General features: G+C 50.6%; 1 protein-coding gene across 4 annotated transcripts in view; it reads right to left on the bottom strand.

The window, feature by feature from the left end:
• SSBP3 (single stranded DNA binding protein 3) overlaps nt 1-26,192 on the bottom strand; it is a 52,665-nt gene that overhangs the window by 2,569 nt on the left and 23,904 nt on the right. For 2 of the 4 annotated variants that reach the window (XM_065655793.1, XM_065655795.1), the window contains exons 5-15: nt 16,233-16,322; nt 8,248-8,328; nt 7,419-7,478; nt 5,375-5,441; nt 5,192-5,268; nt 2,377-2,441; nt 2,220-2,268; nt 1,896-1,931; nt 1,344-1,398; nt 772-842; nt 170-248 (exon numbers count right to left, since the gene is read on the bottom strand). In XM_065655793.1, coding sequence (XP_065511865.1) covers nt 170-248; nt 772-842; nt 1,344-1,398; nt 1,896-1,931; nt 2,220-2,268; nt 2,377-2,441; nt 5,192-5,268; nt 5,375-5,441; nt 7,419-7,478; nt 8,248-8,328; nt 16,233-16,322 — 730 coding nt within the window. The remainder of the gene's footprint in view (nt 1-169; nt 249-771; nt 843-1,343; nt 1,399-1,895; nt 1,932-2,219; nt 2,269-2,376; nt 2,442-5,191; nt 5,269-5,374; nt 5,442-7,418; nt 7,479-8,247; nt 8,329-16,232; nt 16,323-26,192) is intronic. The other 2 variants (XM_065655794.1, XM_065655796.1) reach the window with 1 other exon arrangement.

Raw genomic sequence — 26,192 nt, forward strand, 5'->3', positions numbered from 1 at the left:
GAAGCGATAGCCTCCGCTCCCCCCTGCCCTGCTCCCTCCCAGACCCCACCTCCAGCCAAAGGCTCTGCTTCGAGCACTGGTCCAAACTGGAGGCAGGCACTGGGATGCTCTGCCAGCATCCCCATACAGCAAGGGCACGGTGTGGGGCACCTAGTGCACAGGTGCTTACCTAACGATCCATTCATGTGATGGGGCTCCATGCCGCCCATGCCGCCCATGGGGCCGTCGGAGCCAGGGCCCATTGGGAACTGTGGAAGAAAAAGGTGATAAAACCCAAAATCAGCCAAAAAACCACCCTGCACATCTGCCACGGCCCCGGCGGTTCCTGGGGACCGTCCCCTCCCCAGCCATCCCTCCGAAGCGGGGTGAGAGGAGGGACATGAGGCACGTCTGGGGGCTCACGGTCCTGTGATTTCACCTACAAAATTTGGCCGGATGGGTGCGGGCACACCCAGACCCATGGCAGCACAGAGGGCTCCCTCCAACTAATATTTAAAGAGGTTTAAAGTCTGCCCACACCCCACAAAACACAGCATCTCGCGGGACACGCAGCTGCCACCACCTCGGCCGGAGCAGCAGGACCGCCACTCTCTTAATAAGCATAAAAAATTAACAAAGTCGCCGAAGAGTTAATCGCTTTTTGATGGTTTGTTTTATTTCTGTTTTGTAACAAATGGCTGAAATCAATTAAACTGCTTTACTCTCAACTGATGAAGTTAATTATGATTTGTTATGGTATCTGATATGTAAATTATTAGAAAGCAGACTTACATTCGATCGACTGCCTGCGGGCGGTACTGGATTAATCATTGTGTAGATGTTGTCACTTGAATTTGTTGAATCTGTGGAACAGTGAAGCCCAGTAAGTCGGGTGATTAATTCATTTCTTAATTAAAACAAACTCATGCCACTTGAACTCATTCTTTTGTATTTTATCACCTAAAATTCTCTCTAAGTACCACCATTTTCTGGCTAATTTGTATTTAATGAAGATCCACAAAGTTTTTAATCACAGAAACTCAACTGTGAAAAATAATTCAACTCTTGGCTGGGAAGTGTGGCGAGGTAATTCCCTGCCGTGCAGTACTCCGAGCCCCCCCCATCCAAATCCATAGGGGGATACAGGGGTATATAGAAACATCCCCAAATCCCACCCTGAAGCCAAGCAGCCCACGCTGATGCTCCCCAGAAAAGCGAAAGCTACATAAATTGGTTATTGCCAGTTGGGAAGGGGTTGCTGGTACGTGGTGGCACAGCCCCAGGATGGGCGTGTCTGGGCAGAGGAAGGGGCAGGAGCCCATGGGGGGGTGACCCCAGTGAGGGGGGGCTGGAGAGCCTCGTACCTGCGGGACTGGGCATGATGGGCGTCCCCGGAGGACCGCCGCCACCAGGGGGGCCCTGCGGAGAGACGATGGAGAGAGGGTCAGCCATGCCAACACCAGCATCGCCCACCTCCCCACGTTTGCAAACACCTCCCTCGGCCAGACGTTGCACCCCCAAACCCAGCCTGGCCCCCGCCACAGCACTGATTCCTCCCCAAATTGCATGAGCTCCCCATGCGGTAACATCTAAGCTAAACAACTCAATCTAATCTATTCTAAGCAACTAAAAGAGGGGAGATTCAGGCTTGACATGAGGAAGAGATTTTTTACACCGAGGGTGGTGAGACCTGGGCCCAGGTTGGCCAGAGAGGTGGTGGATGAACCATCCTTGGAGACATCCCAGGCCAGGCTGGATGGGGCTCTGAGCGACCTGAGCTCGTGCAGATGTCCCTGCTCATGGCAGGGGGGGCACTGGATGAGCTTGGAAGGTCCCTACCAACCCAAACTATCCTTACAATCCTCTGATTTCTGCACCCCAATGACAGGACAAACAGATGGAGTGGGAGGACTCACCACGTATGTACCAGGTGATGAAGAAGAGTATGGGATCTATACAGAGAAGAGAAAACGGGTTCAGCTGTGGGGTGCACAGGGGCCCCTGTGGGCTGGACCCCAGCAGGGCACAGCCAAGAGCCCCCCTGCCCAGCCAGGATGGGGGTCCCACCAGCCCCCATAGCTGCACCCCACTGCAGGGAGAGCAGCATGGGAGCAGCATTTAGGTTTTAGATGCAACCTGGGGAACACCCTCTCGTTAGCAGGATTCAGCTAACGAGGAATCACCCTGTTCGTGGGACAGTCCTTGACCAGACCTGCTCTGGATCCCTGCGGGATACTCACTGAATTAGCACTGCTGGGGTTCGGCCACGGTCTGCCGGCTCCCGGCCCCCTGGGGTCAAAATTAAACAGGAAAAAATAAAATAATGTGTTTTTAGCCACACGATCCCACAAAGCCCGAGTTGGCAGCGAAACATCCCCAGCATGGGTTTTGCCTTACATGTTAATTCCAGGCATGCCGGGACCAAGGGAGTTGGGTGGAGGTCTCATGCCGCTGCCGTAGTTCTGCAACGATAAGCAAGGGTCAGCGTACTGTAATGGGAATGGAAAACGGAGAAAACGAGAGAAGGGAAAAGAAAAAAACCCAACAACCACCAACAAACAAAACAACCAGAGGGTTAATTTGCAAAAATGAGCTTTAAAAAAAACTAGATTATGATGAATGTACAGGCAGTTAGCAACTGCATTTATAAAAACCCTGGGCAGCTAAATATGGAACGGAGCCAGGCTGAGCCCCAAAGTCTCCCCTGGTCTCTGACGCCATGCTGGCGGAGGGAAAACAGCAACAGCCTTTTGGGTTTGTGTTTTTGTGCAGGAGGAAACAGGGGCACAAGGAGAAAAGAAGGTCGTGCTTGGAAGGCTATTGCTGCAGCATAAGGATGGGAAAAGGCTGTGTGAATGTCCCCAAGACAGAGCATCCAGCCCCTGCTCCCAGGACGACGGCTGGAGCAGGGAAAACCAAGCCAGGCATGTTTTCCTGGTGCTTCCCAGCTCCCTGCTATATCCCCTGAGCAGGTCTGCAGCCCTGGGGAGCGGGTTAGGACAGGCAGCCCCTTGGGGCTCCACTCCCAGCTTAGTTCAGCCCGGCTCAGCCTCCAGCCCGGACCGGCAGCCTCAGATCTGCACCCCTCATCTCCTAAAACCAGCTCTAGTACAAAGCCCAGCCCAAGGCAGTGAAGGAATTCCCCGAATGCCGCGCTCCATTTGGTCTGCGCTTTGCTCCCTGTGCCTTCCAGGCGATGAGCAGCCGGATTTAGGTCACGCTGCCTCCCCCTCACTGCCGTAATGCATCTTTTTGGGCTGTGTTTCTGCCATTTAGAGACAAAATTGCCAGGGCAGGAGGGGGGACAGCTGGCTGCTTCCTATTTCACAGCCCCTCGGAGCACTCTGAGCTGGATTTCAAGTGCAATACTTCAGCGCCGTCGACTTTTCCCTGGATTTATGGATGGACAGGAGCACGGTGCTCTGCTGAGGGCAATGCCAAAGTTTGTTTTGAAGAGGCAGAAGAGGGTTTTCCCCAAACAAATTACCAGCAAGTCCTTAATTGATCAAAATTCCAGCCATTTACACTCAATAGTAGCAACAAACGCCTTGTTCAAAAAGAAAAAAACCCAACCAAACGCGTTTTTAATTGGAGCTGAAAGGCTGGAAAACTAAGCCATCTGAAAGATGCTCAGGGAGGGAACGCAGCTGTGCCGAGCGACCTGGATGCCGAGCTCTGGCAAGATGCTGCTGAAATCCAGCGAGCTACAAAACCTCTTCATCGAGGCACCGGCAAACCTAACCCTGGCCTCTGCAGAGCTAAAGCTGCGACTATTAAAGGGAAAAAGGCAGCGGCGACCAGCTGTAAGGGATGATTCATCGCTGGTGCGTAAGAAGTAGCTGTTGTCAGGATGCCGGGATGTCCTGGCTGGATGCTCTGCCATCCTTTGGGATAATTTAAGGAGCATTTGGGAAGGTCCTGATGCAAAGCTTAAAGAAAAAAAAAAGTCCTGGGCACACAAGGTGCGAGGGGCTGCTGGGTTTGGTTGGATATTTTTGGTGGCTGCCTGCGCTCGTTCCTGGGAGGCAGCGCCCGGCGGGTGCCAGATTGGGAAGCCCAGCGCTTCCCCAGGGGAAAGCAGCCTTTTCAGAAGCCTCTCCCCTAATGTACCTACACAGGGAACGGCAGAGTCAAAAATAAAAGCTCGGAACATTTCACAGCTCCTGCCGGCTCCCGGAGCCACCGCCAGCCCACGCGGCGCTGAATGCGCGCTCACGGCTTCCAAGTTTTGCAGCGAGCTCTGCAAGTGGGAAGCGAGCAGCCTCCCCCAGGCAAACGGCCGCTGCTCTCCTTGGCACAGGCCATGCTAACAAATGACATTTTTTTTGAGTGCGATCCTCCTGGAAAGGAGGATTTTAAGCAGAGCAGTAGCGCTATCAGAGGGCTTGTCTGAAACGATGCTCGCACAGGTTCTTTATCCCCTGCCCTAGGATGGATCTGGGTGCCTGCAGAGACAGCCGGGTACCCCTGAGCAGCATCCTCAGGCTGGTGTCAAAAAGAGATGACACAACTCCCTCTTTACACAATATTCACTTATCTCAACAGTCTCCAGGGGAAAAACAAAACAAAACAAAACAAAACTCCAGCACACCCGCTCGTCTCTTGACAGACTCTGATCCTCGCACTACAAACTCAACGTAGGCGACGAGGCAGAGAGGATAAACCTCCAACCAAAATATGGTAATCCGGTTTTGAAGTCTCGCAGAAGGAACAAACAGGAGTAAGTCAACAAAACGCCACTCCGTAAAGTGAATCAATGGAAAGACAGCATATATTAACCCAGATCTGCTTAATTTCAAGAGTTCACTCCCCTTGCCTGAAACACAGAGCTCAAGCAGGCAGCAGGGAAGGGCAGGCGGAGGGGAGCCTTGCAGAGGAAAGCCTTATTCCCCTGCTAAAGGGATCTTTGCCGTTTCTTTTTATTTATTTATTTTTAATGCAAACCTCCTTTCCCTTTCCTGCTGTTAGGGTCATAACTATTTCCCAGGCAGGCAGTGTAATGCACTCAAAAGGCTGCTCCAGCGCGGCGCTAAGTGCCATCCCCTTTGACAGTAGGGCAAGAGGGAGGCTGCAATACCCTTAATGAGCTCTGAAGATCTCACTCCCGTTAAAAGGAGGGATTTTCCAGATGCAAGACTAATGTAAAACGCATTAACACTAATGGGGAAACAGGGCAGAGGGGGGAGAAGACGCTCTTTGGCGCCGGGCTTACCTGTGGACCAGGACCCATGGGGCCCATCCCTCGCGGAGGATTCATCCTTTGCATGGGGCCGCCCATGTTAGGGTGCCCTGTTGGGAGGAAAGCAGGGGCGTTACACTGCACAGCAGCCACTCCAGGTCCCAAATTAACAGCTAACGAGAAAAACAATGTTCAACCCTCCTCCGCTGGGTTTACCTTGCTGTCGCGTGGGATCCATTGAATTGGGCAGCAATGGCTGTGTACCGGGAACGGCGCCCGGGGGCTGTGAAAACAAGGAAGATTTTTACAAAATAATAATTGCTAAAATACAGCCCATGGAGATAGATTTGGGTTGAGGCTTTAGGCTTTCGATGGGCTCCTCAGTGCATTCCCCAGGATGCACAACCTCTCCTGCTGCAGCATGACCCGAGCTGCCCGAGCATCCCGCATCCCACTGCGTCCTGCATCCCGGCATCTTCCTACGGCCTCCAGACATTTGCCTCCCCTTCCCTTTCACAAACAGCCTCTAAAAACCCAACAAGGCACCAGCGTTTCCTCTTCTCCCTGCATCCCATGTGCCGCCAGGCTGCTGTATTTTAGGGGAGCGGGGGAAATGCTGGGCTGTGTGGGCAGAGGTCTCAAGGCCGGCAGGGAAAGGGGACCACCAGCATGGCTCCCTGGTATTTACACATTGCCAGGGCCAAACTGTACAGGTTGCAGCGACTCATCGGCTGCAGACAGGGAGATGCTCCATTTGCAGCAGAGCAGCGTTCGGACCCGTCCCCACGCAAGCACAGGGGGCAGGTGGATGCTCCCTCTTCCCAAACCCAGCTCTGCTCAGGCAACACAACTATTTAAAGTTCAAAGGCTGCTCCGAACAGATAAAGGGGGAGAAAAAGGCAGATACCATCTGCCTGGGGGAAGCAAACAGTAAACAGTTTTGCTACAGCACTGCCTTTTATTCGAGTATTGACACAGATCCCGCCGCTGGAGCACAGTGCAGGCACCGGCTGCACATGGACACACTGAGGCAGAATCTGCCTGGTCCCCATTTTTTTGCAGCTTGGAAGCTGGCAGCAGGACAAAGACAAACCAGAAGGGTTGTAGTGATGGATATTTATACTTCTGCTGCCTGACGTTCCTGCCCACCTGTTTATTCCTCTTGTCCCTCTGGATGTGACCATAACCTCGCTGAACTCTTGGTAGGTACAAACCTGTGTTTTATATGTGGTGACTGGGAGGAAAAAATTAAAATCTTTCTAACTTTACCCACCGATGGATGCTCGACCCTGCTGGAAGAGCAGCCACCCCAGCTCCTCATGCTCACCTCCAGTGGCACTGGGTACTGCAGCAGGACAGAGGCCTGTTAAACTGCCCCATTAGAAGGTGTCATTAATTAATAACTTGCTAAACTAGCCACCAGTGCCCTGGGTGGGAGGCTCTTGAAGGTCCCACATCAGCCCCCCTTGAGTTTTTCTCAGCTACATCTCACCATCATTTTGCAGGTTCCAGCGATTCAAGTCTCAAACCCATCAAGCACAAACACCAAGCAGGCTGCTACATCCTATTTCCTGCCTATCCTGCTCTTTCTGCTAATCAGAGCTATCTAAAAATAACAGTTAGCCAAAAAACAAGCTCCCAAGTTAATTTTTGTGCAGCCACCTTTGCTATGCAAAGGAATTGCAGGTTTCCTTTAATGACAAATAATCTCTGGTTCGGTCATTACCCTGCGGATCTGCACAGCATCACTGGGAACGAGACGAATCCCTCAAGCAAAAGCCACGTGTTTGGGCAGTGCGTGGGGTGGAAGCCTCCGTGCGTAAGACCAGAAACAAACTGCCCTTGTTTAAGCTGGGATAAGAGGATAAACCCAACCCAAAAAATTCAGCAGTGACCTGCCCCGCTTGACCCCGCCGTTGCTCTAAGCGGTCGGTCAACCCAGCTGCGGGATTATCTCCATCACTTTAATTTTCTGCGATCGCAGGGAAAATCCAGCCAGGCAGCGAGCACACACTGAAAATGCCATAAATAAAAACTGGCACACGCCTCGCCACCGTTTACACCGTGGATATACCCAAACATCAAAATAAAATTTAAATAAAATGGTTATGTGTCACTTGATGCTCCAGCACGAAGAAAATGAGGATGCCCGAGGGAGGGGATGCCTGCCATCCAAACCCAAGGAGCATCTGCAGGACGCCTGGTCTGTGTCCCCCTCCCCAAATAACAGCCACCCCCAGGACACCCGCCGCCGCAGTACCTGGTTGCCCATCCTGATGGGGGGCCGGGGACCTCCGGCGTAGCGCGGTGACATGAACGGCTGCGGGGACACAAAAGGGAGGTGAGGACCGAGCTGCGGGGGGGCAGCACGCTCCCCACGCACGCCGGTTAGACTGTTCACACCGTGTTTGTCTGTTATTTTTGTCTGGAGACATCCTTTTTTTAAAAAAGTGAGATTTCAAAAGACAACAAAAAAAAAAAAAAAAAGAGAGAAAAAAAAAAGAGTTGTCCGGAGTCCATTTTTAATATTTTCTCTGCAGATTTATTGTTTGAGAGCGTGTGACATCGGCAATACTAGGTGAGGCTGTTAAAAAATTAGTGCATGGGAAACCCTGAGTGTTAGATACTGTTCAAAGTTTAAATATATAGAGATATATTAAAAAAAGTGGCAAATAAGCACATACAGACACGCACACATAAAAAAAACCCCAATGCTAAGTACTGAAAAAAAAAGAAGAAAGACTTAAAGTTACTTTTTTTTTTTTTTTTACAACTGCTGCTACTAACAGAAGCTTAAAAACCCACAAGTTAAATTTCTCAGGCTACCTTGGGAAGGTAAAACAGTCTGATACCCATGATTGACTTCTCAGTCCATTGACAACTGCACATCCAAAAAAAAAGAAAGAAAAATGGGAAAAAACCCCAGCATTTTTGCTTCGGAGCTGGGCTGCCCAGGGGGATGCTCCCCGGGGGAGCGGGTACCCGCTGCCCAGCATACTTACAGAGGAAAAAAAAAAAAAAAAAAAAAAAAAAAGGCAAATCGAGCGCACGTCCCGGTTCACAGCCCTACCCATCGCCTGTGTCTTTACCTGACTGTGGGGTCCCATCATGCTGTTAGGGTTGTGGGGTGGAGGCTGTGCGTGTGGCGAGGGCTGTGACCCAGGCGGTCCCTGTGAGGTCAGACAGTAGAAGGAGGTTATAGATTAGCACATGAAAGCGCAGAAAGAGCTAAAAAAAGGATTTCATGGGTGGACCTGTTTTGTTGGGAAGTCGGTTCTCTCATTTTAAATTTTTTTCTTTTTTTTTTTTTTCCTCTTTCTAATTGAGTTTCTATTCATTCGTAGCCGAACAATGAATAATGATTTATGCAAAAAAAAAAAAAAAAAAAAAAAAAAAAAAAAAAAAAATTAAAAATCAGAACATCTGTCAAAATATAGCAGCCACATTGACGGTAAACGGTCCGGTAGTTCAACCAAGTCTGCAATGATAAACACACAGGGAAACACTTTGCAAGGGTGTGCAATGAGGAAGAAAAAATACACAGGAGAGGACCAGAGAGGTTGGGGGGAAATACAAAAAAACACCCCCAAACCAAAAAAAACCCAAAAAACCCAAAAAAAAAAAAACCCAACAAAACCATTTTATCCTCTCTCATGCCAAAGGTTGGAAACACCTCTGGGGTTTTTTGGTTTTTCTTTTTTTTTTTTTTTTTTGATGGTGGTTCAGTGGAGGTGCTGGAGCGAGAGGACGAGGAGCACGTCCCAGCTCGCGCCTGGGCAGCGTTTGGCCGGGGCTGCAGCGCCAGCCCGTGTGGGTGCAACATCCTTCCTCGAGGTGCATTCCCTACGGACGCCAGTAAAATGGCTTGCGAGCAAAGAAAGGATGTCTAAGGGAAAAAAGGAGAGATTAGTCGGTGCAGGTTTAAGGCTGTGATGCAGCAGCCGCTGACATTTTGGGCTTGAAAACCCACTTTTCCCCTCTCCCCCCCAGATTTCCCTTAAAAGCACAAAACGAAAATTTGCTTGGAAAAATTTGCTCAGTGCAAGAATAAACCGATGCGTGTTAACGTAAGGAGAAGAAAAAAAAAAAAAGTAGGATTTTTTGAGTCAAAGGAGGTGTAATTGGTAGAAAAAGCAAAGGAGCTTTGTCAGGAGGTGATGGGAAGCGACGGCAGGCTCCAGGACCGGCGCCGGAGCAGATGTTCTCTACCTGCCTCGTTACTAATTTCAACAAGTGTTCGCCTTCTAGCTGCTGCCAGCAATGGCATGGTTTGTTACCATGAGCAATTTTCTTAATTAACAGACATTAATTAGCCATTTAGCAATTTTGCAAGCATTTGTTTAGCAGCTTTCCTAAACATGAATACCACTGTGATAATGGTACTGATTAGAGGGTCCCCTAATTAACAGTACAGGGAAGGAAAATTGAAATCACATAAATTAAAAAGGGAGGGGAAGTTAATGAAGGCAGGACATATTTGCACCTGCAAATCTTTTGTACAGCAGAAACTTGAGTGCAATGTAAATAAAGTAAGAGGGTGGGATTTTTCCCTCTCTTTTTTTTTTTTTTTTTTTTTTTTAAATTTGAACGGTTTGGCGGCGAGATGGAGCCAAGTGGATTTAAACTACCAGCCTCCCCGGGCAGGGAAATGAAGTCCCACCATTCACACCACCGTTTCTTCTACAGGAGCCAAAGGCAACCAGCCTCTACAGCCCAGCAGACCTTGGCTGGAAGAGGTCACAGCACCTCAGGACAACCCCCCTGGTGCCAACACAACTGCTTCTCCATCCACGTCCCACTGCAGTGGAGCAGACAAACCTCTGTGGTCCAACTGTAGCATCAACCACCTTTAGCAGAAGTCATCTCCATGCAAGAAACTTGACTTATTTTTGCTTCTGAGGTGGGTAACTGTGCGAATCCAAACCACACCAGGGGCAGCAGCCACCTCCCACCACCGGTTCACGGAGGACAGCACCCCCAATGAGGTCTGGCCACCACCAAAGCCTGTCCTACACATTACAGCTGCAGGACTTGGGCTAGGGAAGACTGGCAAAGGCGAACAAGCAATGAAACCAAGTGGTAAGGACAAACAAGGACTCACAGAGGCCAACTCTCAAGATCCATCAACACAAGAGCCAACAGGTCCCCCACAGCACCTGCCTTGCTGCGCCACAAGGATTAGGACATTGTTACCCAGATACCGACTGGACAGGCACCCAGACCCCATCCTGACGTCCTGGTTAAACCCCTGATGTCCCCCCTCTCGTATCCCCCAGCCTGTGAGGGCATGGGGAAAACAGGTATGGAACGCATGAGGGACATGGCCACCCTGGAGGTGATGCCTTGGGGCTGCATTGGGAGCCTCAGAGCAAGCAGCGCCTGGCTCTTGCAGAGAAAACATCTGTAAGACACCGCGGCATTTTTCACCAGATAAAAATCCCCTGTGGCAATCGGATCAGGACAGCGCTGGTTGTCTGTGCTGCTGAACGCGTACTCGGCGCGTGGTCCTGCCGCCCGGGGCTGCTCCCTGGGATGCTCCGGGCTTGGTGCTGCCGCATCCTCGCCGTTGTGTTACCCCATGTGCGAGACCTCTGCATACCATGACTGCAGACACCCAGCTCGTGCAAATGTCTTGGCAGGCGGGGAGGCGCTGAAAGGGGTTTTTCTTCCTTTTTTTCCTTCCCCCTCTTCTTCTCTTGCTTTTTCAAAACGGCAACGAGCAGCAGCATCTGAAATGTTCGCTCTGGGCTCCAACCGCCACAGCCCCCTCCCATGCCCCCGCTGCTCTGTCAGAAACGCAGACCCTCTGGATATTGTTATATCCGTAAATATTTGCAGATGTTCCAGGGCCGCGGCCGCCTGCCGGATCGGCTGCTTTTTCGCACGGGCTTCCCTGGCTGCAGAGGAAGCGGCAGATGATCCCGATGGATCCCGGCGGTTTGAGACAAGTGTTTTGCAGAGATGACACGTGGGCTCCAACCAACAGAACAACCCTTTTTTTTTTTTTTTCTTAAGAAACATGTATTTAGCAGTTATTAACTAGTGCTGTTACAAGAGGCGGCTGAACGCACGCACAGTCCTGCTTCCTCCGCACCACCTCCCTCCAGACCCCAAATTCCAAGCGCTGCATCCTCGCGGCAGAGCTCCATCCGACACACTGTGCCGGGCGAGCAGGACCTGTTCTGCAGCTAATTCACCCACATCTCCAGACCAGCACTTTCCCCAACCAGAGAAATTCCAACATCTTCAGAGTTTTCTCTTTTTTTTTTTTTTAATATTTTTTTCCCAAACTGGATGCCTTGCAGAGCGGGGTGGGGAGTTACTCTTCACCTTCCTGTGGCTGTCTCAAAAAACCCCCAAACATCTAAAATGGCATTAGAAGAAACTTTCTGATAGCTCTTGTTGCCCCAACCTCATCTGCTCCATTTCCCACCCCCTTCTACACTACAGGGACTTTAAAAGCCCAACCTGGCCCATCAGACGACCAAAGTTTGTTGCTGCTGCTGCTTTCTAAGGGGAGTTTCCAGGCGATCAGGTTATTTCCACTCTGTCTTTACATGAGCTCGACTCCTCAAAACTTCTTGTAAAATATTAAAGATGGAAAATGGCACGAGCAATCATAGCTCCGCACGTGTCAATTTATGTTTCCAGCGTAATTCACCACAAATGGATCATGTTTTATAGGCTACATACTTTCAGCTAATGGGGGAGTTTTTCTATTTAAAATCATCTTCAAGCACGTCTGGGGGTGGCAGAACAATGCAGGACGGTACAAGAAGGCAAAGCATCGCTGCCATGAGATACTGACAACTTAGGGTTAGCAACACGAAGGCATCTTGTATTTTAAAATACCTGCCCCTGCCTACCAGTTTTGACATCAGGAAAAACTAAAATAGACGGAAATTAATTAAAGACGTGCCTGGGTTTATATGAATAGGAGGTTTACTCCTACTGAAGGAGAGGGAAGTTTTGCAAGTTCTCAATGAAAAAAAATTAGATATCCCTGAAGAAGCCTATTGGAGATGCTCCAGGTGCCCTTGAGAGGAGGACCATGGTCACCTTCCAGAACGTGGTGCTGGGTGAGGACCCAACTGTACCTTCCCAAGAGAGGGGAAAAGCAAGGCAGGGAAAAGCAAGGCAGGGAAAAGCAAGGCAGGGAAAAGCAAGGCAGGGAAAAGCAAGGCAGGGAAAAGCAAGGCAGGGAAAAGCAAGGCAGGGAAAAGCAAGGCAGGGAAAAGCAAGGCAGGGAAAAGCAAGGCAAGGCGAGTCGGGCCACGTTCCCCCGCAGACAGTGGAAGGCAGCCGTGGGCAGGAGCTCTGCTTTGCCTGCAGCTGGGGCTCCCAACTACAGAGCCTGGTTTTAAGGAATATGTTAAACACAAGCTCTTCAGGAAACAAACCCATGTCAGTCGGAGCCAAGAACAGTCACCTCCATCTGGCTGGAGCACCCGAGAGAAAGTTGACTGCAAATCCCACCATATGCTCCAGACGCTTGGTACAAAAGCCTCGGGCATCCTACTAAACTTCCAGAAAAAAAACCCAAAACTTTCTCCAGCACTTGCTTTTCCTTTCCTCCAGCTCATAACCCATCTTCCTTCAAACCCTGCCTGGTACAAGGCTGATCACCAGCTCTGCCCTGGGATTTCGTGATGGGCAGTCCGGTTTTGTGGCTCTTGTGCCACCTCACCGGAGCTGGTTGACCGTAGAGTGACAATGGCAGCTCCCGCTACAACCAGGTGCCCAGAGAGCCAAGCAGGGGGAAAATGGTGGCATCCGAGGAGGCAGCAGGACAACATGGAGTCCGGCCTGGCTTCACCATCCTCACCCGCCGTGGGTGACCTTACCCAAAGAGCTGCACCCCAGGATGCGGGGAGGGCCGGGGGTGTTGGGGGGATCCCCCCGCACTGCGAAGCCCCCTGTCCTCCCCAGTTCCCGAGGTCTCTCTGCATTAGGGGGCAGTGTGGGAACACCGAGCAGGCGGCGCTTTGTTTTGGTGCATCTCGGCGCCGAGCCGCTGATGCATAGCTAACGCAGCCGCCGACATTGATTTATGGTCAACTTTCCATTTCATCAGCGCGCGGGGTACGGGGCGGCGCGGGGAGTTCGCGCTGGGGAGAGGAGGCATAGCCGTGGCGGGGGGCTGCTGACTGGGTATCCCCCCTATTTATTTAGTTTTAGGAAGGTGCGGTATTAATTGCTTTCAATTTTTCATTTTCCTTCCTACACTTCCCTGGCACCCCCCCATCCCTGCTTTGAGGGATCTGTACCCCGGCATCAATCCAGCTTTCAAAACAAAGGCGGGAACGCCTCTGATGACCTTTAGGAGGATGAGCAGAGGGTTTGTTTGCTGATCTCAAAGGGACAAAGAGAGAGATTTAAATAAAAGCATCTACCCATGCCAGCCACCAACCCAGCTGCCTTTTGTCAGAGCGCTGCCCGATGCCGTGCCGTCGGCCGGCACCACGCGATGCCCAGGAAACCCGAGGGTGCCCAGGGCCTCTCCTTTCCCATTGTTTTGGGAAGGTTTTGGGAGACTCTGCGAGCTGCATTTCCCTTGGCCCCCATCCCGACAGTCGCTGCTGAGCCCCAGCACGGGGCAGGGGCTCTCCCTGTGGGTGGGCACTGCAGCCCGGACTCCTCTTCTCCCCTTCCCGGTGCATCGCTTCTCCCTCAAGCTCACCCCTGTGGGTTTTTCGGCTACCAGCTCCCATGAATGACCCGTATAGTTTTTTCCCTTTGCCAGACAGCAGCGCACATCCCAATGCGCAGGGCTGGGGGGGTTCACGCACCCCCAGGGTGGCAAGACAGGGCTTCTGCAACCTCAGCTCCTGCTGTGATGCCCCGCCATGCCAGGACAGGATCAGGCCCTCTAAAACCTCTAGAAAACAGTCTGCCCATGCCTGCTATCCTCAGGGCTATCCCTGCAGGTCCCTGGTGCTTGCAGCATAGAGCAGAAGAGTGAGATGCTGAAAACCCTCAAGACCTCTCCATCCTCTGGCCTCCCATCACCGGCCAAGGTGGTACCACCAGGAACCGCACCCACTCCCACGGCTGGCACGGAAAGGGTCGAGGAGAAGTCCTTTGCATCTCCTGTGATCTTTTTTGTTTCACCCTCTTGAATTCGGCGCTTTGATTTCCTACAGATATAAGAAATTACCCCTGCTGCAACCGTCTTGCTGCCGAGCCTCCAGGCCACCTCTGCAAGAGTTGGTCTCCAGCACCCGTGATAAATCAGACGGGCTTTCACGCAGCGTGGGGGATGTTCAGACTGTGTTAAAAGGTGGGATTTTTCTTCTCCCCTCCTCCTCTCCATCCCCAGGGCTGGAAGGAGAAACCAGATGTTGGAGGGCTTTCAGGAAAGGCAGGCTCTTGAGATGTCACATGTGAGCCATATGCATCGCGCCCGTCCTCTCTTCCCTCCGGCAGCGCTGGGGACGGGCAGCGTCCGTGTGAATGACAGCTGCACCGGTGCCATTACTTCTGCTGGGTCTTCAGGACAACCCCAACAAAGGTCCTAAGAAACTGGGGCTGCTTTTGAGCCCCCATCCCCAGCAGCTCCTCCTCCAGCCGCACGAGAAGCAGGGAGCTGTAATGGGTTGTTTGCTCCCAAGTTAGACCCTCGGCGCAAAAAATGCCATGGGAAGGCAGAGAGAAAAGCAGGGGGGGCAGCTTGGAGGCTGTCAACGTGAAGAGCCAAGATGGGAACATGCACAGCATGTCTGGGGAGATGCGACTCCTCTTCCTCACCTTCCCCTCTTGGGGAAAGCCAACCCATCCTCTTGAAGCCTTGCCCTAACTTGGTGCCAGTTTTGCAGCTCTGCGTGAAGCACGAGCACCAAAGGACACTCAGCTTCGCCTCGGGGCGAGATCGGGGCTTTTGGAGACAGATTTGTTGGAAGCGGCAGCTTGGCACTCAGATTGCTGGCAGCAGCTATGACCTGCGAGATAGCGTCTCTGCCGTTGGCTTCACCCCGTGCCACCGAGCGCTGCTACAAGATTGGCCCGTTTTAGGGTTCCCGATCGATATCAGACATTCTTACTTTGTCAGAAACATGTTCAGGAAATGGGATCTCTCTAAAAAAAACCAAAAGACAGGACCCTACTTCCCCCTTCCAATACACATGCAAACGGCAGTACCATGCTCAGATATCACCACAATAAATCATAAGTGCCTTATCAAGTTCGCCTGTCTACTGCCCGAGAAGTTCTCCAATATACAAATCACAAGCCCAGATTAAAAAAAAAAAAAAAAAAGCGGCTTGCCAAAACAAATATTCCTTTCAAATCTGATCCCATTTGTTACACGAACAAGTGTTTCTTCCTCAAGAAGGAAGATTTTAATGCACCAAGAGCTTACGCCGCTGCAAACCAGTGCAAAGAGATTCCAGAGAAATCAAGAAAACCCCCACGGTTCAAGTTTTGAAAACTCCTTTTCTGAGCGCTTGTTGAGATCCCCGCCATCAGTGTCACCCCAAACATACGTTACCCCCTCCTCGGTCAGAGCTTGGCATGGGAGAAGGAAGAAGCGGGAGGACTTTGGGGACTTTGTGAGGTATTTGCTTACAAGGTGCCTCCACAGCATTCAGGGACTTGGCTGGAGCCGGCTCCTGCCTGCAGCCACAGCCAGCGTTTGTTAATGCTTTCAGTGATTGCATTTGGAAAAAATCAAGCGGTTAACCAGAGAGGAGGGGAAAAAGTTTCAGGAATCAAAATCCAGAATGTTTTCAATTACGCACGTCTGTTAGGACTGGAGAACAAATACAATCTCAACCCAAACACAAACCAAGCAGCTTTGGAAAAAACCATCAGTTGTAAATACACAGTAACCTCATCGAGCAAGAAAGAAATTTGCAATAAGGCCACAAAAAAATAGAAAGCAAACGTGGAAGGACAGCAGAACGTAAGTTATTCCTAGACAGGTCAGCTATGCGAGCATGCTGCTTCCCTAGCATCCCCTTGGAAAAAAAACAAAACCAAAACCAAACAAAACACAGGCACGACAGCGCGGACATCCAGAGCGTAAGCGAACACATGCGCGCTGTGGAGACGAGAATGGGGACGAGTGGCAGCCTACCTGGAAGAAACCGGGTGGGATGGGGCCCCCGGGCATCCCGTCGTTCGGGGGAATGTTTCCAAGCACGGGACTCGGGGCGGCAGCTGCGCTCTGCGGGGAACAAAACCAGTACAGACACGGTGGGTTTGAGTTGGAGTTAAGAAAAAAAAACACATTAAAAAAGCTGTTTCTCCTGCCACACCACATTGAGCCTATTAGCCCATTACCTCCAGAGCCCTGAGCATCACTCCCTGCGCCCCAAGCATCTTTCCCCCGTGGGGGAACGAGTAGAGGACGCTCGGAGCCGCAGCAGGACTGGCCTCTTCAGTTTGCCCATGGAGAAGATGGCCGTGCAAAAACTGGGGATGATTCTGGGGCTGTCTTTTCATTTACCCAGGCATTTAGTCTCATTAAACCATGGAGAAGCCTCATCCTATGCAACGCTTCAGGCGGAAGCTGTTTTAAGGCTTTAAAAATGCTTTTCCTACCCCACCTCCCCCTGCACGTTCACCGGTTCAGTTCCGTCCTCTGAAAAAGATGCTTCCCTGACCTCACCATCACGCCAAGGCTTTATTATGAATTTCCAAATCCATTGCACACGATCTGGGGGTCACGCTCCTGCTCACGTCTCCCTGGGAAGAGCCACCCGAGCGGCTCCAGCTCTGAAAAGGAGGGACGGGAGCAGACACGGGATACCCGGACACCCCAGTCACTCCTTCTCAGCATCTCTGTTCACAGTTACTTCCTCTCTCTGATGTACATTGACGGACAAAAGAGCTTTTCCCGGCGCAAGGAGCAGCTCCAGAACTGCTGAAAGAAGGGTGGCAACTGCCTCGGGGAAGCACCAGCGTGATGAGAGGCTCCCACCCAGAAGGAAAATGGTAAGAAAAAGATCTTTCTCTAAAGATCACTGCTGGCAACACATCCCTGCTGGGTTAGGAGCGGTCCCTGTGCCATTGAAGTGCACTCTCCTTTACCCATCACCAAACACACCCCCATTCCCAGAGCAGTTACAAGGGAGCCTCAGTGATATTAATTGGGTTTAGAACACTGAACTACTCCCTCCACAAATTTTTACGATTGACTTACACACCTAAAACCACGTGCGGCCGAGGAAAATCATCCGCCACAAAAAAAAAAAAAAAAGGTGGAAAATTTTTCCACCAAGAAAATCCCGTGAGCAGATGGGATACACATGAGCCTGTTCAGGCTTGGTTTTACCCCAAAGCTTGTAGCACCTCAGCCTCACCAAATCCCACATCCCGACAGCAGCTGATCCAGCCCCGGTTGCTTTTCCCACCCTGCAAGGCTGATTCCCCAAAAAGAGACCCCCAGCTTTGCAAAATAACCAGGGCGACCCTCGGTTACGGGGTGCCGCACCCCCGGGCACAGCCCTTGCCGCGCTCCCCCGAACAAGGCGTCCCGAGCAGCTTTCCCCACACCGACGGCCAGATCTGAGTGTTTTTACAGTTAATAAAAAGAAAAAAAAAAGTCCTGGCAGGAAAAATAAGCCTGCCCATTTCAGGCTCTTTTTATACATCAGACGGCAGCAAAAATAGACTGGAGAGGGAGTGAACCCAGTTCTCCCCCTCCCTCCATCCCCCCAAGTGGGTCAGCTATAAAAGTAAAACCAAATCTTAATCCAAGGCCATGAACATATTGCAGTTTCTCTGCAAAGCAGATGACGGTTCTTAACGCAAAAATATATAAGACCGAGCCCCAAACTGCAGTGAGCCCATTTGGAATTTCCTTTATTAAACCCTCTATCACGCAAAACGCTTCTCTCCCAAGGCGGCGAGCGCTGCAATAAAGCTGCCAAGGTGATATTTTATGGTTTCAAGAGATTTCCAGCACACCATAATCCTTTGCTGGGGGAATCTCCCAACACAAAATGGATCCCAAAGCGGTGGGGAGTGAGGGTGGACACGTATTTGGGGATCCAGGGGGAAAGTATGCTGCCCTCCTCCTTCCCTCTGCACCAGGGAGGAGGGCAAAGCAGCCAAAGAAAATGTTTAAGCAAAATGCCCATTTTTCCACAAAACCACAAGAGTATTTTTCCATGTTAAACACCCCGAAACCTCACCTATGCCTTTGCAGTGTAAACGGGGATTTAAAGTTCCTCACACATGTGGCACTTGGCAGAACTCGGTAATTAAAAACCCGCAAGTGCCCTGAGAATATCGTAGGATGGGAGCCAAATTGGTCAGCCCTTGATGAATGATTTACAAGGCTGCGAAGTGACATTTTATTTCTTTTTTATTCCCCTCCCCATCACCGCTGCTAAGGTAAACACTGAGGCACCTTTAGCCCTGTGAAGTGATGGGAGCATGGCTGCGGCTGGAACGGCTCTGCAAAACCATGGGGATGCGCAAGAAAAGGAAGAAAAAGGGGAAAAAAAGGCAGTGGGAACAAATTTCCCCAACCCCAAGGGTGAGTACCCAAACCCTGAGGGTCAGCACCCAAACCCCAAGGGCTTTCCAGCACCAAATTAAAAAAAAAAAAAAACAAAACAGGACTTTTTTGCTCTCCCGGCTTCCCCCACCCTTTTTTTCACTGTTTTGGTTAAGAAACTTTTTTTAGGGACTCTGGAGAGCACACGTATATAGATATATACAAACCCTTGCATATACATATATAATTTTTTTTTCCTCCCAACATACGTTGGATTTTTTCCCTTTTTTTGGTGGAAGCGAGCGGAGCAATGACAATCTGGATTGCCGCGTTTCGCTTCCAAACTGAAGCTCTCAGTTAACACACCGGCTCGGTACGCCAGCAGATGCCGTCTAAGCCTTTAAATCGCACACTAATTGCACTAATTGAGCTAACAGTCTCTGTTTCGTCTCCCTACCCTGAGTCAACCAGCGTCTTCTGGTACTGCTGTAGAGATCCAAGCTGTTGACTGTAGTGTTATTTTGTCAGCCATTAAACGATTCATCAGAGTCATTAATTGATTTATTACCGCTGCCTGCGAGTATAGCTTTGCAAATAAAGAAGGATGGAGGTCAGGAGGCAATGGAAATTGGACAAAACAGCACAGCCAGGAGCTGGGCACTTGAATTATCGATAGGAGCCCACTCGCGCAGGATGGCTGGCATGAGGTTATGGGGGAAAAACAGGAAAAAAGAAAAAGATGTGCCATTTGGCTGCGCTGCCAAACCAGTTAGGTTTTTCAGCTAAAATCTACGTAGGATATAAAAGAGCTATTAAAACTGTCTTGTTTTCTTAACCTAATCCTTAGGAAGACATCAGGTTATTCCTCTGTATTAATTGCATTTAAGAGCGGTGGGGAAGAGGCACCGGCGCAGCTGCACCGAGCAGCTGGACCCTGGAGCATCCCGAGCTGCCCTGACGACACCTTGGTGTCACCCAAATTTGCTCTCCCAGACGGGCTGAGCTGGGAACACAACTCGCGCCCCCGACCCCACAGCCCCAGGAGGAGCTGCGGACTGGGGCTTTTATTTATTTGCCCTCTTTACCGCACAGTTGAGGTCTTTGCTAGGCGGGAAGGTTTGGTGCGAGCAGGGTGCGGCGAGTGGTTTCCTGCCCCCCGCCCCACGGAGACTCAACCCGAGAGGAGCCGTGAGGCACCACCGAGCTGGAAGGGTTTTGGGGGACGGATTTAAGAACCAGAGCAGAGCTGGTGGGCTGAAATTGCTGTCCCCAGCCCCAGGGTAATGCCACCTGCGGTACCTGACGGCACCCAACAAGGGATGGTTTGGCAAGCTGGGCAGCTTTCTGGATGCACCATCCCCACGCCAGCCCTTGGGATTCAGCAGCTGGATTCCTCCTCTCCATCCCCAGCCAGCAGGCACTGGACAAGCCTGAGTCACCTGCAAGAGCGGCTGGAAGGTGGGATAAGGTGCTGCACCCCAATGCACCCCATCCTGCAAGGCTTCCAGCGCCGTGCTGAGCCGATACCCCGCAGGGCAGCCCGTGACCCCGCACGCCTCGGCTGGAGTGTTAGCCCAGCCCCAGCTTTCTGCCCGAACCCACCACGCTTCGCCAACACCAGTGACGGTTTCTACTAACGATGAAAACCAGGTCCCAGTTCCCATCAGCAGTATTTACTCTGCTGTTAAACACGAGCCGGTGTCCCCACCACCATCTTTGGGTCACACAGGCAGCTGTGCAGCTCGCCCAAGCGTCCTACGGCTGGCTTTCACCAAACACTTTTTTTTTTTAAAAAAAAATTAACCTCCGAACAGTGGTGCGAGGCGCTGGCAGGCAGCAGAGAGGATGCTCTCTCTGTGGGAAGCACCGTGGGCACTGGCTGCTCTGCCAGCCCCAGCCTCCACCAACACGACAGAGACGGAGAGAACAAATATCTTCATGCCACAGACCTAAAGCCAAACTAAAGACGGCTGGAAATTTGCCTCTTTTTTTTTTGGCAAAAAAATATAGTTTTGCCCTCACTCTCCTCTCCAGAAGAGCAGATCGGAGGATTTTGGCTGGATCTCACACCTCGCAGCTGCAGCAGCACAAGGCACTCGAGGGCAGCTGCCTCCGGTACAAGTGCGTGGGGATGCTCGGGACATGTTGGTGATCTGGTATCTATCCATTGTCTTTGATTTTATTTTTTTTTGCCTAGAGCACAGCCTAAGGAAGAAACCAGCATGCAGGTCAAGACTTAAGCAGGCTGCGTAAACAGGTAATACAGAATTTAATTGGACTCCAGTTAAGCCTTTTCATCTCGTTAAAGCTGCCTTCATCTTACATAGCCAGGTTTTAAATTTAATAATAGAACCCTCCCACACCTCGCAGTAACCTGATTAACACCGGGGAGGATGGCACAGCGACTGCTTCCTCTGGACCGGGCCCTCAGATGCTCTCCTGCATCCGTCCCCTCCGCAGCGCGGTGGCAGCATCTGTGTTACATCAACGTGCATGAAAATAAATAAAATGCCAGCCCACCGCAGCCGAGGAAGTGTGATGGCCGTCCCATGTGCCAGAACCCACTGAGTTTGGTTTATTTTAGGGTAAAGAGAAGGTAAGAGGAAGCTGGGATGAAGCCTTGTGTATTGGCAAGAGGAAGATGATAGAAAAAAAAATAAAATGGGCTTGTAGCAGTATCCCCATCATACCACCCAAACACCATCACCGCACTCCCATGGGACACTGAGCTGCGTATATAAGTTCAGCTTAATTATACTTCTAGGATAGCACAAGCTTTTTGTGCTTGTTTTAAATACATCACCTGCGAGGTGCCCAGCACGGGGTGCCCTGGCACACAAAGCACCAGTGTAAGCCCGGCCGGGAACAGCCACGCTCAGCCACTTTCTTCCCCTCCTTTAAAAAGAAAGAAGCAACGCCCAGCCCTGTATTTTCCTTGAGCTTCAAAAAAAAAAAAAAAAAAGGCAAAACAGTTGAATGGTGTTTCAAGCTAATACGGGGCTTTTTTTTTTTCTTCCCCCTCTTGTAAAGGATAATCTGAGACAGCAGCTCTGGCCACGAAACAATAGGATTTTAATCTCTTAAGTCGGCGTCCCCCTTATCCCTGAGAAGGAAACCCCTTCAGTCATTTAGAAGTTTGTAAATAAGGCTCTTGGTAGCATCTCGGGGACATCTGCTCCGCCAGCCCGACACCGTTCCTGCTAACATTTACAAACATCCTTACGCAAACACCCAGCGCGCTCTGCTGAGCTGGCTTTCTCTAAATATATCCCAAGGAAATAACTTGGCAGGGCTGCAAAAATTTCACAGTAACCGAATTAAAAGGGGGAGGGGGGAGGGATAAGCATGGGAGGTGTAAAACAGACTAAATGCAATTAGGCTCGGTTTTGCACACGCGTGTGTACGGAAAGGTTTACAAAGGGAAACTTCTGGGAAGTTAAGCCAGGCTTACTGCTAGTGCTTCCCCTGACTTAGGAAGGGCTTTGCAGAGCAGAGTGCTCCGGTGCTTCACGCCACGCAGTTGGTGTACAGATGCACCCTGTGCCTGGTTTTTAGGGATGTTCTGCCATGGGCATCCCTGAGATCCCCCATCCCCAGCACAAGTCCCACGTCCAGCCCATACCAACTACCAAACAGCCCAAATGGATCTCCTGCAATTAGCAGCCTGGAAAATGCTGTAAATAGACAGGTATTAATTACTATCAATTCTCCTCTAATAATTCTAGCAACAGACAGGGCAGGCTCTTTTCCAGCAATCAATACCATCCATTTCAGGGTCATACCTGCCAAAAAAGTTATATAAAATAATTATATAAATTTTTCATTAGATAATGCAATTGCTTAGGACTATTAATCTACCGCCCATCTATCAGCGCGGGATGCTCGGCTGCACCGAGGGCCGCCCGGCCAGCACCGCCGTGCAGCTCCTCGCACCAAAAAAATGGATTTTCACCCGCATCAGACACTTCGCTCCCAAAGTACCTACACAAGCTTCATGCAAAGCTTACAGGTTCATCTCAGATTTTTAAAAATTATCATTATTTTTAAAACCAGAAGGGAAAGAGTCCCAGCAAGCAAGGCTGCCAGGAGAGGTTAATTTGACAGAGTTTTCTGCAAAGTTGTGGCGATTAAAGCAGACGGGTGTTTGCTCCTCTTGATGCCCCTAGTTTTGCACCGCTGCCGTCAGGGTGTAATTACGTGGGGTTGCGTGGTTGGATGCTTTTCGGTACATGCACCGGCTTGCTTTCCACCCCTGCCTTGAGCACGACAGCTGAAATCAAGTCCCCTCCTTTACCAGCCTTTGAAAAGCCCAGATTAAGGAAAAATACTGCCTCCCTCTTGAAGAAATAGTAATAAATTGGCGATGAGGTGCAAGGTAGGCTGGCAGCCCGACTTCTGCTTCCCAGTGCTTGTACAAATCACCGCTCCTCTGCCTTCCTCCAGATTGAAATTGCCAAGCGAATTTTGGAAGGGGTTATAAGAAAAGCTAGATTTAAACTGGTAATCTAATTTAAAAGAGAAAAAAATATTCATATAATCCGTGGCTTTAGAAAAATGCCGTGCCACTGCACCATGTGCATTTGAAAAAATATAGTTTAAACTTGTCCAAAGGATTTACTAACAACTAACGAGGATATTGCCAATCCCATCGGCTGGCCGGCACACCGCAAAACACCCCAGAGGCATCCACCGCCCAGCAGTGGTTTCACCATTAGAGATGGGTGCAGATTTTTTTTCTTTTTTTCATTTTTGCCACCACGTGTTTCAGCTAGCCGAACTCACCGCTTGCTGTTTGCAGTCAACAATAACACAAAAAAAGGTGCAAGTCTGGATAGGGAGAGTGATAACCCGTACATAACCATCCTTTGGATCCAGGGAAGGGGGTGAGACCCTCCTGGCACCTGCCTTTGCAATGCAACCAGAAACACTGTGACCTCCCTGGAAAAACACCCATTTCCATTGTTCGGGCAGCAGGATGCTGTGGGATGGAGCAACAACACCCCAAAACAGCATCCAGCACTTCACCCCTGGGTCCAGCCAGAGAGGACCAGGACCCGTCTCTGCCCCGCGGGAAAACATCCCCATTTTCTCCATCACCTCCTGCCGCAGGGGAAAGAGAGGAGGGAATTAATGCAAATACTCCCATTCTTGTCATGCACTTGAATGCCAAAATATCCCATTTGCTTAAGCCTATTTTACTGCTAGCAGCTGCCCTGGTATTATTCCCCGACACCAAAGGCAAAGGGCGAAAGAAGTTGGTCCGGAGCAGGTGAACACCATCTGCCCATCCCCAACACGATGCTGATGGCCACCATCTCCATGTAACAACACAAAGCCCATTTGAACGCCCGCGAAAGGTTACGGCGGCGCTTGAAAAAGCGCCGCCGTAACCTTTCGCGGGCGTTCAAACGGGTTTTGTGTACCTATGGAGGCAGTCAAGCATCCGTCCCTGCTCGCAGCGGCCCCTGATGGATGTGCTTGCTGATCTATAACGAGTAAAGTTTTTCCACAACGAGCTTTAAAAAAAATTTTTTTTTAAAAAAAAGTAATAATAATTTTAAAAATACTGAACCAAGTCCTCTCCTCTAACAAAGTGGCAGGTTAACAGGAAAAAAAAAGAAAATCGTGATTTTTAACAAAAGTGTCTTTGTTGATGTCTGAGGATGCTTCGTAGCATCTTCTCTGCACAGCATTTTCTATTAAATACGCTCGTGGAAGGATGGAAATGCCTTAAATCGAGGTGGAGGTGGCACCTGATTTAAAAAAGGGCTGCGACTTGCTGGGCAGGTACAAAGTCCAGCATCTCATATAAACCCTGGCGAGGCGGATGGGGAGGACAGCGGTGGACTTTGCACAGGAGCAGCCGGCACCGTCGCGGCCAGACGCAGGGCAGCCTGTCAGAGCTCTAAATTAACCAGGATGGATGGATGGACTTATTGCCCATTTTGGGGACTCCTGTATTTGGTGTCAATGCTGGCTATGGCGTTTTGTCCTCCTCATCACCCAAACAGCGCCCATCCCATAGCACCCACCCTCCTGGGAGCATCGCCATGGTGGGCCCACCAGGTTTCTGAACCCTCGATGCATCCCCAGCAGCAAGTACGGGCTTGAAGTCCTTCATGGGGCTGTGGTCATGCTCCGAGAGTCAACCTGGCCCTTGATGAGCCTTTGCTGGGACGGCAACATTGCGGCATCACGAGGAAAGTCGTCAGCAAACCCCAATCCCACATGAGATAGTTTTGCAATTGAGTGATGCCCTCGCTGGAGTGCATAGAGAAAAGCCACAGTGCCACCGCATGATTCCTACCATTTCCAGGGTGATGTTTTTAAAAATGATCAAAATATTCTGCCCTCCATGCAGCACTTTACACCTAAGTGCTGCCCAGGTACGGAGCTGCAGAGCATCCTGCATCCACGCAGCTTTTACCACCTAGGACAGGGTTGCAGAGCATCCTGCATCCCTGCATTGCCATGACAAGCTCTGGGGGGCACAGTTAAAGCCAAAGCGGTGCTAAACATCCCCAGAAATCACCCCTGCACATCTGCCAGGGGTCAGAGATGAGGGGTTTTGGGGAGGGGGGAATGGATTGCAGCAACTTTCCCCTCCTCTCTGCTCATCTAATCCTCTGGGCTAATCCCTTCCAGCCATATGGAGCCCTCGCATCCCAAATCTGCCCCTGGGAAGCACCCACTGCTGCCCCTCCGCACCCCTTATCCCCTGGGAGCAGCGCTTTGGACTTCAAAAGCAATGTATGGGGGCAGAAAGGGTGAGAGCCCCCCCACAGCTCTCTGAGAGACGCTCCCCTGCAGCAGCCCCCCAACAGACCATGCATGCAGTTTCTTATTATTCACACGAAAAATACTCTTTAAACCCAGGTAAGCAAAGCCCCCATGTCCATTTCCCCCCTCTTTTTTAACAGCAGGGTTTATAAACTGCAGTTATTTCTGGGTGCTGGCCCCAAAAATACTGTTTCCCAGATCCGGAAATTGCTCGAGGCATTTGAAAATTAATGGAACAGCTAGAGCAAAGGACAGGAGGAGTAAATCTGACATAAGCCAGCACGTAATTCAGCACCCTTCTCAAGAACTGGGGGATTTCTCCACACCCAGCAAAAGCCAAGGGCTAAGGTAGCTCAGACAGGGCACAGATCTTCCCTGGTGGGTCAGGATTTTTCAAAAGAAGGATGGTGAATGGGCAAAGTTTAATTTCCAGAGCATTTTAAATATTTTGGCATGTTGTGGAGAAGGAGAAAAGGTGTGTATCCACGGGACAGGAGGGAATCTACTGTGCTACCTTGCTTCCAGCCCTGCTTTTTCTTGCCTACCCCTACCTGGGGTAGGAAACACCGCTCCAAAGTGGCCCCAAGTTTTATTTACCTTAACGCCAGCTCTCCGGATTGCTTTGGCACCGCTGGCACTGGCGGTTCGGGCACAGCTGAGCCATGGGGCTTCTCTGTGGAAAAGTCCCTGTGGGGCTGTATAACTCAAGGAGCAACCTCACAAGGTGCACATCGGGCTAGGAGAGGATTTCTGATTAAAATGTGTTGGTTTTTTTTTAAATTAGTCACTTTTTTGGCATGCTTAGAGAGA

The sequence above is a fragment of the Caloenas nicobarica genome, chromosome Z, assembly GCF_036013445.1.
Source record: "Caloenas nicobarica isolate bCalNic1 chromosome Z, bCalNic1.hap1, whole genome shotgun sequence".
NCBI classification, from domain to species: domain Eukaryota; kingdom Metazoa; phylum Chordata; class Aves; order Columbiformes; family Columbidae; genus Caloenas; species Caloenas nicobarica.